This window comes from Schistocerca piceifrons, chromosome 4 (assembly GCF_021461385.2).
Source record: "Schistocerca piceifrons isolate TAMUIC-IGC-003096 chromosome 4, iqSchPice1.1, whole genome shotgun sequence".
NCBI lineage: Eukaryota > Metazoa > Arthropoda > Insecta > Orthoptera > Acrididae > Schistocerca > Schistocerca piceifrons.
The window spans coordinates 246,988,714-247,002,306 of NC_060141.1; the positions used below are offsets into that span (position 1 = coordinate 246,988,714).

A 13,593-nucleotide genomic window follows, 5' to 3' on the forward strand; every position below is an offset into this window, starting at 1 on the left:
TAGGCAACAGTTGCATGAAGCACACTTTTTCACACTTGTCTCATCAGGCACATTTGTATGGTCATCTTTAAAAACTCTCACCCATTTCCATACCATATTGTACTGTACCATACCATACTATTGCTCATAATGATTTCTTTATACATTTCACTGACCTGACAATGAATTTCAGCTGCTTTCACATCTTTAGTACTAAAAACATAAATTGTAGTACAATTTCACAGTCAGCAGGATTCTTAACCAGAGGAGACATTTCAGATACTCAGACAAATGTAAACATAGTGGGAATTATGAAGAAAAGTAGATTAGAGTACAAACTTTCATGTAAAAACAAAATTGCTAAGAAAATTCAACTTGTTTTATTTTTATTTGAAAATGGCACATACTTAAAAAAACATACCTTGTATTAAGATCCCCTCAGCCATCACATCTACCAGGGCGATAAAATCCTGACAGAATGTAATTTTCAAGGAATTCAGTGCAAGCCCTGAAAAGTAAGAGCATCGAAGTGCATTGTGGGTGGCGTCGGGAGTCAAAACTTGCCATCAGCTGTAAATAGTAGTGTGAGACTAATAGTTCAGTCTTGTTTGAGTCCAGGCGGCACCGGATGACAACGAATTGGTCAGTCATCAAAATATTGTGCGAAAGTGGGAATGCAAACTTTTTTCTTTTTTTGCCCTTAGCTTTAAATGAAGATTTTGCAATCCAACATATTTGTCACTCTTGAAATTATTGCTCTCAGTTTCTTAATAATATTTTTCATTACTTCTTTCAGGTGACTCATGTTGTATTTAAAGATGGATTGCCTTCAACCTATAACAGAGCACTGAGAAGACGTATCCCAGTTGTTTCAGTGTTATGGATTGAAGCCTGTAAGAAAGCAGGGCTGAGAGTTTCAGAAAGGATGTATCCTGTGATAGACAAAACTTCACAAGCAGTTGTCAAACCACAGAAAAAATTTAGAAAGATGAAATCAATCCAGCCAGATTATGATGGCAAAGTTGAAAGAAAGAAGAAGAAGGTCAGGAAGGATGTATGCTTGGGTGCAGAAGAAGATGCAGCAGATAGATGCAATCAAACAGCTGTCACACCAAAAACGAAATCCACGAAGTTGAATAGTATTCCCGAAAGTCCGAATATGACTAGTTGTTTTAAGCTTTTCAAGCAATGTGTACTGACTGAAGTAAGTACAGATAGTGACTGTAGTCCAGACAATTTACGTGTGCCTAAGAAGAAAGTTGTCAAGAAGAAAAATATACCACCTGTTCCAAAATGGGCAAGAAAATCCTTTAGTGGAAATTCAGTTGCAGAAACATTAGTAGGAGTTGCAAAAATCCGAAGGAAAGATTTCGAAGAAATAGTATCTGAGTCGCCACCATCTGTGATAGTACAGCAAGGACCACATGATTCACCATTAGCATTGCGTCTGCTCCAGAAAATCTCATCACCTGCTCTTGATGCCACAATTCTAGAAGGAGGTTGCTCAGATAGTGCTAGTAGCATTTCGAATGAAACACCTAAAAGACGGACTGATAGAGGTGTTACCAGGAAAATTATAGGTAAAGAGGAAAGACAAGGCAAATTTTCGGACTGTGCATGTAGTAATGTTTGCGAGTGTTCTGACAGGCTAGAGCGGAATATCATTTCATCAAAACATAGTATCAAATTATCTGAAACAATGAGCAGGAAGGAAAGTACCAGTGATGCACAGGGGCTCAGAAGAAAGAATGAAGGTAGTTTAAAGAGGAAAAGGAATACAAAAGTTTGTGTGAGAAACCCTGTTAAAAACCAGGATACTTCCAGAAATCTTTGTCATTCATTGGAAGATGCTGAAAAACAGAATGCAGGTAGCAATGTCACAAATAATGCTGGAGACATGGAAAAAAATCCATGTGTCAGTATTCCTGGTTCACAAAAATGTTCTAATATAAGGAAAAGTGAGGAAGGTGAATCTAGTACATTAAATAGCCAGGCTCCTAGAAAACAACAGAGCACTTTAGATCAGTTTTTTATTTCAAAGGAAGCTCATCCAGCAAACAAGAAGTTACCTGTCAGTGGTGCTCCTAATAGCTCATTAACAGATAGTCCAAGATCTTTAACACAGATGCAAGAAAGTATAGTTGAAACAGCAGAGGGAGTCAGTTCCAAAAACCTGACTTCAGAAGTGGAATTTTCAAATTCCAAGGATAGAAATGTAGCAGATACTGAAAATCAAATGTCTCTACCTGTTGCACCTGTAACTGAGTTTGAAACTGATGAGGATGAGTTTTCCTCTTCAGAATCAGATTTAATGATTCCTGATGTTGAGAAGTGCATTGCAACTGTGACTCAGGATTTGGAAAGAGCAGATAGTGCATTGGAACAGCACGAACCTGGCGAGCTAAAACTCAAAGAGAGTTCAAAGCCAGATAAAGGTTTGTATTTTTATTTTCCTCATAACTTCTAGAATCTGAAAGTCTGTAGTGAATACTGTTTAGTACAGATATTTCATTCTCTCAGTAACTTTGTTATCAAGTACTACAGAAGAATTTTTGAAGTTAAAAACAGTTGAAACACTGTTAGCCATTCATAACAAACACATAAGCAATGAAACTGTCAAAGTAATTTTGTTGCAGATATTAGCACTCATCCACTGCCCACATGTTCACCTCACAACAATTTGCAGTCCAGTTTTTTTGTTACCTTTTGTCTTGTCATATTCCTCACTCTTAACTTTTTGTATAACACATCTCACACAAATCTGACTAAAGAGTGTTGTGTCTTTTGTTGTATTGGATTCTTTCCTCTGATATGAGACACAGGAGAAAATTTTAATGTAAAGAAAGCTTCTATTTGTGTTGCGTTGACCACGTGTATGTCCAGTGGGTTACTAGTTTTTACAAGACTAACCTACCGTCTCCAGATCCACAGAGTACAGGGCTCATGATAAAAAGAGAGTAGAACATTAAAAAATTCAACTTTCCATTCAGATGGTTCAAAAATGAACGTGCTGTTTATGGCAAAGTGTGATTTCGTAACCTGTGCTCTGTGTATCTGAAATGGCAGCTTAGTCCTGTTGAAACCAGTGATTCAGTTTACATACACATAATCACGGCAATAAAAAACTTCATATCAGAAGCTTTCTTTACATTGAATTAATTGGTTGCTCTCCAACTGACAATGTCAGGTATTCAGAAATTTTTACGTACTTGTGCATATGTTGTTTTGGATGTGAATTAAATTTTGTATTTGTAATATTGATAAGTGTTACTCTGAGATGATGAGAAATGTCCAGGAAAAGAAATTAGTATGAGTGGCAACAAACTATTCAGAAGGTTCATGACCTGGCCCCCATTCCCTAAAAAGGAATGGGAAAAAAGGAATATTGACAGGGATTGTTTTGTAATGTTAGTTGTAATGTTTTCTTTCTCATCTAACTGTGAAAATTGAATGGTGTTGAGTGTGCTGTATTCGAGCAAATTCAGATATTCTACACTTTCTACAAGAAAGAGTAGGCACTAATGGTACAACTAAATGATTTACTTACCAGATTATCTCATAGTAATTGTTAATTCATTGTAGTTAATTGACAACCAGGCTCTTCAGGTCCATGACTTTTGTACTAGATTCAGTTACAAATAATGACCTCCATCTTCGGTTAAGGCTTCAACAAATACAACACATATGTTTTTATTCTTATTAACATATTTCTTCTAGTCGCTCTCTAACCAGTCTTATGTACAACTCATCCCAGTCAAAACCATTTCACATCGGCCTTTGCAAGATGTGGATTTGCCAGAGACAGTGTGATGAACAGGGATGTTACATATTAGAGATTTTAAAAAGTTATTAAAAGTTTTTAAAAATACATTTGGTATACAAAGTCACTTCGAAATGTTGTATTAGAAAAATTATGCAATTTCTCATTATATCCCTTTATCTTGATGAAGGCTTACAAGTTCATATTCAGCAATTAAAGGATTAGTAATGAAATTAAAATATTTTGTTTTACTTCCTTTGAAGATGATCCACAAAAAGATTTTCCCAGTACTGCAACCATATGAGGTGAGCAGAAAGTCCCTTTACACATACAGTTCCTTCATTGTAAGTTTGATAACATTTCCAGTTACTTGTCCGAAAGTCCATGTGTGCACCTTCATTACTCATGCACAGCTTGATAAGCCTCGGGTGGTTTAAGTCATCATCCTTTAGTTCATTGATGCCATTGGATGGAATGCTTGCAGCCATAAGTAGATTTTCATGTAAATTTGCATTGTGCTCCTTTTTATTCAAAGTTCTACAGCACACACTCTGGTCAACTTGCAGGGTGAACGCATCACTGACTCACCAACATCAGAAAATGTTTCCTTTGGGTTGATGGACAACCAGAGCAGGGGACATCTGAAACCTCCCAGGCAAAAAGCTTTCTCCTCCCACGTGATCAAAACTAACTTAATGGATCCTTACTGAACTGTTCACAAAACCCGTCAGTCACTTGTCATATTTTCACTTTGTGCTTCCATTCATGGATCCACACACAAGTTTCTAAAAGCTCCTCCAAAGTGAAATCACTGGTGTCTGCCAATGTTCTTCACCAAACACAGAAAGGTGAACGGTGAATTGTCCAATACAAAGACTTTATTCTCCTCCTTGAGAAGTCACGTCGCAGATACATGGCAATCACATTGCAGTCCATGTGAGGAGCAGTGCTACCATATCAGTGATCAGGATGGGAGATTCAATCTTAACTATCTTACCATCTTAGCACCTGAGTCACTGTGCAGTCTGGAAGGATGCAGGTTATTTAAGATCATGAATTAATTTCAGTGCTTTTGTTATTGGCCTTGTCTCAAGGGAGCATCCCCATTTCTGTAATTTTGTTTGTATTCACATTTTAACTCACGACAGTTGAAATTTATGACCCATTTTTATCGGTTTTATAAATTGTTTGGTTGAGCGATTATGGAAAATGTAAACTGATAGGGGTACACGATTTTAACTCTTCAGTTGAGATTTCTAAGTTTCCAGCTATTGTTAAGTTGGTAAAGTTTACTTTTACAATCAGTCACAAAATTTTCACTCCTATGTTTTTCTTGGGACCATTTCTTGATAGTTTCATTCCAGGTACTTCACATTTTCTAAATATGTGTTAAGAGTTTCTTGTAGACGAAGTCACATTATTTCTTGCAGATGTCAAAGTGCATCTTTTGTTTGCTTTCAGATAATCCTTCTGCATCAGTAGTCGTTATGTTTCCTTATGGTTCTAAAATGGTCTCTGTCAGCTGCATCTGAAATGAGAGCTGGTTATGAACCGTCTGCTGCTTGTGATAGATTATTTCATCAGAGCCAAATGCATAATGTTACATTACTTCATTGTGTATACTAAACAAAATATTTCAGAATTTTTGTCATTTGAAAAGAAACAGTATTTTTCTACATGTTGCTGTCTTCTTATCACCAGCATTTGCCATGTTCTTTATGAAATGCTACTGACTCAATAATGAATAAAGCTATGCTCAGATCAAAGGCAGCATTGTTTTTCTCATCGACTTCTCCATTTGTTTCGTATGTCACATAACCGCCATTCCATTTCTTGCATCCAAGATGACAGCTTCTAAAAGACTGCCATACTGGCAACATAGTCTCAAAGGTTTTTCCACCTCTCCCTTCTCATAATACTCTGCTTTAAATTTCTGTTTAACCACATATATTTTTTAGAAGGATGGTTCAATATTGACCATCCTGTATATGTAAGTACCACAGTTTCCTTTTTACGTGATCATGATAATTGAAAATTGAGACATGAAAGAGCAATTAGGCAATGAGATTCCATGTCGCAAACACTATTATCAACGTTTGTAGATGAAATTTTCAGATCTCTGAAATGGGAAATAGAACCAGAAATACATATTAATGGGGTCATAATCTGAACCAAATTTGCTTTACTGAGAACAGTGCACTACTTGCCTGTAGTGCAGATAAACATCAACTAGTGGAGGAACACTAGAGCTAGTTTTAAAGTAGGCTCAAAAATAGGGTATAGTAAGCTCAAAATAATAAACAACAAACACATCAAAAAGGAAACTATAGGACCCAGCAATGAATTCATAAAGCCAGGTGTGATGGGTTTTCATATGTAAGGTAACTGACAAATGGGTGGAAACAAAAGAAATAAAGATAAGAATAGATATAGCTTGGAGTGTCCATGACAAGGGTTCAGTTCATGACTAATTTCTTATGAAATATTTCAGCACTTCTTTTTCTTTCAGACCTACAGTAATAACCCATCAGCTACAACTAATAATTAGAACACACAAGAGTGAGGAGTGTTGGAGTTTGAAGTTGTGGACAGGGAAATATATGTGTGTTCTTCTACAAAAATCTCCATTTTAATTTACTCAAACTTCTGTTGAAGGGGATAGTTCTAATGTGTGAAGATTTAAGTTGTTTTTTAACTAATTGTATTCAATGAAGAAAGGAAATGACCATGAGGTATTATTGGCTGGGAGACCCCGCCTGGTGTTGTCTGGCCACATGGTGCAAGTCTTTCTATTAGATGCCACTTTGGCAACTTGGGCTTCAATATTCAGTGATAAGCAAGCCTGATTGCCACACCTGAGAGAAGTAAGGGCCCAGTCCCTCAGTGTATTAAAGGTCTTAAAATTCATTAGCCATTTTATGACCAAAAAGATATCTTTTGACAACAGCAGAATTTTTGGAGCTGCATCATGTCAATAGAGACAGCTAAAGAAGTCATTGGGATTACCCTGAAACAGCTGCAACATTTCTGCCACTGTCAAAACTGAATTACTGCACAATACTCCATTTTATTTCTTCTAGCAGCATAAATGGAGCTGTTGCAAAGGGATTCAAATTTATACTTGGACTGCAGGCATGTACCTACAAGCAAATAACAAATTAAGTATGTAACTATTTTTTAAGGTTTTATTAAATCTTTGTGACTAGCCTCTGAAAGAGAATTTAGTTTTCTGTAGAAATGAACTACCAGTGTTAATGTGCCTCCCAATGCTGCTAACATCTCTGGTTTGAAAGGAATGGTTTTGTACCCATGTGTTGTGACCATGTGTTCATACGTGAAGCAAACATATACGAATTTATGTACATAACAGCTAGACTAATGAAGGTGTTGCCAGGATGCAGTTGACTTTTTGTTGCATCTCCACAAATAAATTAAACTTTCTGGTAAAAAGTGAAAGAAAAGTTGACAAATGTCCAAGAAGTGGATGTTATTTGAGTAATACAACTATTTTCCCAGCCATATCATGAAACTGACATAAAATAAAGTTCTTAGTTTAGTTGTTTTTGAATGGGTCACCTCTTTTCTAATGTTTACCACAGTATGTTTATGTGAATGGCTTTGTTTTGTTTTTTAAGAAATGTGCAGATTAGAGAAAGTGTGCAGGATGTTTTATATAAAATCAAAAAAGGAGGGCTATCAACGAAGCATGCAACCTTCTGTAACTGCGTAATAAAATTTCATATTTCGGGCCCTGTTTCCACCAGGCATATTCCAAAATGTCAAATTACTTTCCTTTTCTGTCCATTTCTGAGACGAAACTGTAAACCGTAAACAGAGCAAGAATTGTCATAAGCTGTGCGTTGACGACATCTCAATAATGAAAACCAGACAGTCTAGAACATTAGGAGGGTTGTTGTATGCATTCAACAATTTGATCACCCGCTTGGGCTCTGTGTTGGAGGCTGGTAGGAAGTGGCCAGTGGTCAGATGCTCAGTGCTATTGCAGTGACAGAAGGCCACAAAATGCAACTATGTGAATTTAGGGCGCATTGTCAGACACCATTGTGTTGCAGGGGAGGCAAGGGTGGTAGCACAAGGGGTTGTTGATGACATTCCTGTCACAAAGGGGAAATTGAAGAGTGTGTCCACCACCAACAACCGCAAAGCTCTCTGAAATGGCCCAGCAAAATTAATGTGCAGATCTCCCGTTGGTGGTTGAGTGTGGTCATGGAGAGAAATGTTGTGCTGGGACCATGTGGTATGAGGGTAATTCCATAAATCATGTCAACTGTGGTATATCTTTCAGTAATCCACCAACATGAGAATTCCATGACATGTATTGAACTTGTATAGCAGTACGTATCTGAACACCAATATAAAATAGGGTTCCAGTACGGGAGGTCATGGTAAAGATTGAAAAGAAACACATGCATTGGAACTCTGTGTAAATTTATTGTGCACGAGTACAGATGGAACAAAAATGAATCAAAATCAACTACTGTGCTTCAAAACAGTCCTCCAGTGCATACACACAGCATTGACAGCGATGGGGAGGGTTTTGAATGCCATTGGCATTACCATCAATGTATGCCACTGCTTGCCAAAATGCCATGAGGACATTAGCCCTGTTTGCAAAGTGCCTTCCACAAAATGTTTTCTTCAGTTGTGGAGTGATGTCAATGTCGCGTGAATTGCGGTCTGGTGAGTAGGGTGGGTGGAGCAGCCATCTTGTAGCTGAGCCACCTTTGCAATGAGAGTTTCAGTCATTGAAAACGAGCTGTCCATGCATGTAGTTGCAATCTGTCAGTTGATTTTGCCAATGTTTGCTGTGGGCTTCAGAATGTGTTAACTATGATTACAGTGATGCCATACATTCGCACGACATACCATAGTTGCCCTGACTTACAGAATGACCTTCGTATTTGGAGCAGGCAGGATAGCAGTGGCATGTGTGTTCAATTTCAGCATCAATACCAGCCAACATATATGCCACCTTTGTGCACATTATTCTCCATTGCAAGGAATGAAGTAGCTGGAGGATGCAGGGCCAGAGTGGGGACGAATGACAATTTGGCTTTTAGAGTCTTTTGTGGCCATCGATAAGTAGCTGTTGGTTGCACTGAGAAGAAACCTCAAAAGATTTAGTAGTTTAAGAACTTTACTAAGACTACGATTGGATGTGGCTAATGATTTAGCTGTGACTTTCCTGTACGGTGTGAGGCACGCAACCACATCACTTACCAATGATTCTCCATAGGAAACCTCACAATTCTGACAAGCGAAATTGCACTGGCATGAAAGACTCCGCAAGTCAGCAGCCCATTTTGCATAATACTATGTTGTTTAAGACACTGATTAAAATTTAGCCTAAATGCAGTGCATGATGACTGTAGTATCTAGTTAACAGAGCACAAAGTTGATTGAAAGGTAAATCACTAGGGACTGAGAATGGTTACAGTTTTTGCACCATTCATACAAATGACTGCTAGAAGACAAGAGTACAGCAATTTGTTGCTTACTGGAAATGTTTTAAGTAAGACAGTGCAGTTGAAACCATTGGAGACACACGCCTACCTCTCTGAATCCTCATCAAAGCAGGCCAACAATGGTGGGGGCATATCCATGACTGCCAATTGATGATGTAGCTGCAATGTGGCAAGAGCTGCAGGAGAGCAGCATGCCATTCTTGTTGCAGTTTTTATTGTTGCTGTTGTTGCTATTGCAGTGACAAAGTTGTTAAAGCTGTGCACATAATATATTCCAGTTGCGAAAACCAGACAGACTGAAACAAAAGCAGCATTTTTGCAGGCATAGCAATATAATGGAATACAGCATGGCACTAGTTACTACTGGCCCCCCTGCAAGCCTTATATCTGTGCAAATTGAGCCAACCATATGACTGCCTGTTCTGCCTAGTGCAGAAGTCACCAAAGGAAAACTCTCATCAGCAAAAATACTGAAACAGCCTTTGTGGCATAAAAACCAAATGATGATTTTTTTGTAATTCTGTAGCAGAGAATAGGGACAAATTTAGAGAAAGCAGTTTACATTGTGGGGAGGGGGAAACTAACTCAGTTTTTACGTTTAAAACTGTATTACAAGCAGTATATTAACAAAAACTCAAACTTTTTAACAGTCGCATGTTTCAGTGCAGTTGTAATTGAATGATCTCCATTGCATGTTTTGTTTATCATATGTTGATACTTTTTTAAAAAATGATACAGAAGCTACTCTGACATTCAAATTAAAATTAATCTTCAGCAGTAAATGTTTCCTCTAACAGGGCATGCATATTGCTACCTTGTGATCTCGGATAACAAAAATGGGGTGGAGTGGGGGTAGGGATGCAATTTAGATGTTAATTGTTCCTAAATACATTCATCAATCAATGGAAAATTTGGGATGGACTAACAGCTGTGAAATAGGATAGATTGCTACCAACTGCAAAGAGGAGGAGATATTGAGCGATAGGCAGGCACAGTGTGTTTGTTCATAATTTAAATGTGCCTGTGTATCTCTAAGTGCTTCCACTTTGATGTATTTCATTGTTGTTAAATTTATTCCATCATATATATTTCTCTTGGTTGTTGTTGTGGCCTTCAGTCCTGAGACTAGTTTGATGCAGCTCTCCATGCTACTCTATCCTGTGCAAGCTTCTTCATCCCCCAGTACCTACTGCAACCTACATCCTTCTGAATCTGCTTAGTGTATTCATCTCTTGGTCTCCCTCTACGATTTTTACCCTCCATGCTGCCCTCCAATACTAAATTGGTGATCCCTTGATGCCTCAGAACATGTCATACCAACCGATCCCTTCTTCTAGTCAAGTTGTGCCACAAACTCCTATTCTCCCCAATTCTATTCAATATCTCCTCATTACTTATGTGATCTCCCCATCTAATCTTCAGCATTCTTCTGTAGCACCACATTCCGAAAGCGTATAGTCTCTTCTTGTCCAAACTATTTATCGTGCATGTTTCACTTCCATACATGGCTGCACTCCATACAAATACTTTCAGAAACAACTTCCTGACACTTAAACCTATACTCGATGTTAACAAATATCTCTTCTTAAGAAACGCTTTCCTTTCCATTGCCAGTCTACATTTTATATCCTCTCTACTTTGACCACCATCAGTTATTTTGCTCCCCAAATAGCAAAACTCCTTTACTACTTTAAGTGTCTCATTTCCTAATCTAATTCCCTCAGCATCACCCAACTTACTTCGACTGCATTCCATTATCCTCATTTTGATTTTGTTGATGTTCGTCTTATATCCTCCTTTCAAGTCACTGTCCATTCTGTTCAACTGCTCTTCCAAGTCCTTTGCTGTCTCTGACAGAATTACAATGTCATAAGCAAACCTCAAAGTTTTTATTTCTTCTCCATGGATTTTAATACCTACTCCGAATTTTTATTTTGTTTCCTTTACTGCTTGCTCAATATACAGATTGAATAACATCGGGGAGAGGCTACAACCCTGTCTCACTCCCTTCCCAACCACTGCTTCCCTTTCATGCCCCTCTACTCTCATAACTGCCTTCTGGTTTCTGTATAAATTGTAAATAGCCTTTCCTCCCTGTATTTTACCTCTGCTACCTTCAGAATTTGAAAGAGAGTTTTCCAGTCAACATTGTCAAAAGCTTTCTCTAAGTCTACAAATGCTAGAAATGTAGGTTTGACTTTCCTTAATCTATCTTCTACGATAAGTTGTAGGGTCAGTATTGCCTCACGTGTTCCAATATTTCTACAGAATCCGAACTGATCTTCCCCGAGGTCGGCTTCTACCAGTTTTTCCGTTCGTCTGTAAAGAATTTGCGTTAATATTTTGCAGCTGTGGCTTATTAAACTGATAGTTTGGTAATTTTCACATCTGTCAAACCCTACTTTCTTTGGGATTGGAATTATTATATTCTTCTTGAAGTCTGAGGATATTTCGCCTGTCTCATACATCTTGCTCACCAGATGGTAGAGTTTTGTCAGGACTGGCTCTCCCAAGGCTGTCAGTAATTCTAATGGAATGTGTCTTCTCCCGGGGCCTTGCTTTGACTCAGGGCTTTCAGTGCTCTGTCAAACTCTTCACACAGTATCATATCTCCCATTTCATCTTCATCTATATCCTCTTCCATTTCCATAATATTGTCCTCAAGTACATCGCCCTTGTGTAGACCATCTATATACTCCTTCCACCTTTCTGCTTTCCCTTCTTTGCTTAGAACTGGGTTGCCATCTGAGCTCTTGATATTCATACAAGTGGTTCTCTTCTCTCCAAAGGTCTCTTTAATTTTCCTGTAGGCAGTATCCATCTTACCCCTAGTGAGACAAGCCTCTACATCCTTACATTTGTCCTCTAGCCATCCCTGCTTAGCCATTTTGCACTTCCTGTCGATCTCATTTTTGAGACGTTTGTATTCCCTTTTGCCTGCTTCATTTACTGCATTTTTATATTTCCTCTTTCATCAATTAAATTCAATATTTTTCCTGTTACCCAAAGATTTCTACTAGTTCTCGTCTTTTTACCAACTTGATCCTCTGCTGCCTTCACTACTTCATCCCACAAAGCTACCCATTCTTCTTCTACTGTATTTCTTCCCCCCATTCCTGTGAATTGTTCCCTTATGCTCTCCCCGAAACTCTGTACAACCTCTGGTTTAGTCAGCTTATCCAGGTCCCATCTCCTTAAATTCCCATCTTTTTGCAGTTTCTTCAGTTTTAATCTACAGATCATAACCAATAGATTGTGGCCAGAGTCCACATCTGCCCCTGAAAATGTCTCACAATTTAAAACCTGGTTCCTAAATCTCTGTTTAACCATTATATAATCTGATTGAAACCTTCTAGTATCTCCAGGCTTCTTCCATGTATACAACCTTCTTTCATGATTCTTGAACAGAGTGTTAGCTATGATTAAGTTATTCTCTGTGCAAAATTGTACCAGGTGGCTTCCTCTTTCATTTGTTACCCCCAAACCATATTCGCCTACTATGTTTCCTGCTCTTCTTTTTCCTACTATAGAATTCCAGTCACGCATGACTATTAAATTTTCGTCCCCCTTCACTATCTGAATAATTTCTTTTATCTCATCATACATGTCATCAATTTCTTCGTCATTTGCAGATCTAGTTGGCATATAAACTTGTATTACTGTAGTAGGTGCGGGCTTTGTGTCTATCTTGGCCACAATAATGCGTTCACTATGCTGTGTGTAGTAGCTTACCCGCACTCCTATTTTTTTATTCATTATTAAACCTTCTCCTGCATTACCCCTATTTGATTTTGTATTTATAACCCTGTATTCACCTGACCAGAAGTCTTGTTCCTTCTGCCACCGAACTTCACTAATTCCCACTATATCTAATGTTAACCTATACATTTCCCTTTTTAAATTTTCTAACCTACCTGCCTGATTAAGGGATCTGACATTCCACGCTCCGATCCATAGAATGCCAGTTTTCTTTCTCCTGATAACGACATCCTCGAGTAGGCCCCCGCCCGGAGATCTGAATGGGGGACTGTTTTACCTCCGGAACATTTTACCCAAGAGGACACCAACATCATTTAACCGTATAGTAAAGCTGCATGCCCTCAGGAAAAATTACAGCTGTAGTTTCCCCTTGCTTTCAGCCATTTGCAGTACCAGCACAGCAAGGTCGTTTTGGTCAGTGTTACAAGGCCAGATCAGTCAATCATCCAGACTGTTGCCCCAGCGTCTACTGAAAAGGCTGCTGCCCTTCTTCAGGAACCACACGTTTGTCTGGCCTCTCAACAGACACCCCTCTGTTGTGGTTGCACCTATGGTACGGCTATCTGTATCACTGAGGCACGCAAGTCTCCCCATCAACGGCAAGGTCCG

The 13,593-nt window shown here is 38.5% G+C and overlaps 1 protein-coding gene across 3 annotated transcripts in view; it reads left to right on the forward strand.

Annotated features, from left to right (window-relative positions):
- The window catches only part of LOC124795031, a 237,273-nt gene that overhangs the window by 135,216 nt on the left and 88,464 nt on the right, over positions 1 to 13,593 (forward strand). For all 3 annotated transcript variants that reach the window (XM_047258806.1, XM_047258807.1, XM_047258808.1), the window contains exon 4: positions 776 to 2,414. In XM_047258806.1, the coding sequence (XP_047114762.1) occupies positions 776 to 2,414 (1,639 nt within the window). The remainder of the gene's footprint in view (positions 1 to 775; positions 2,415 to 13,593) is intronic.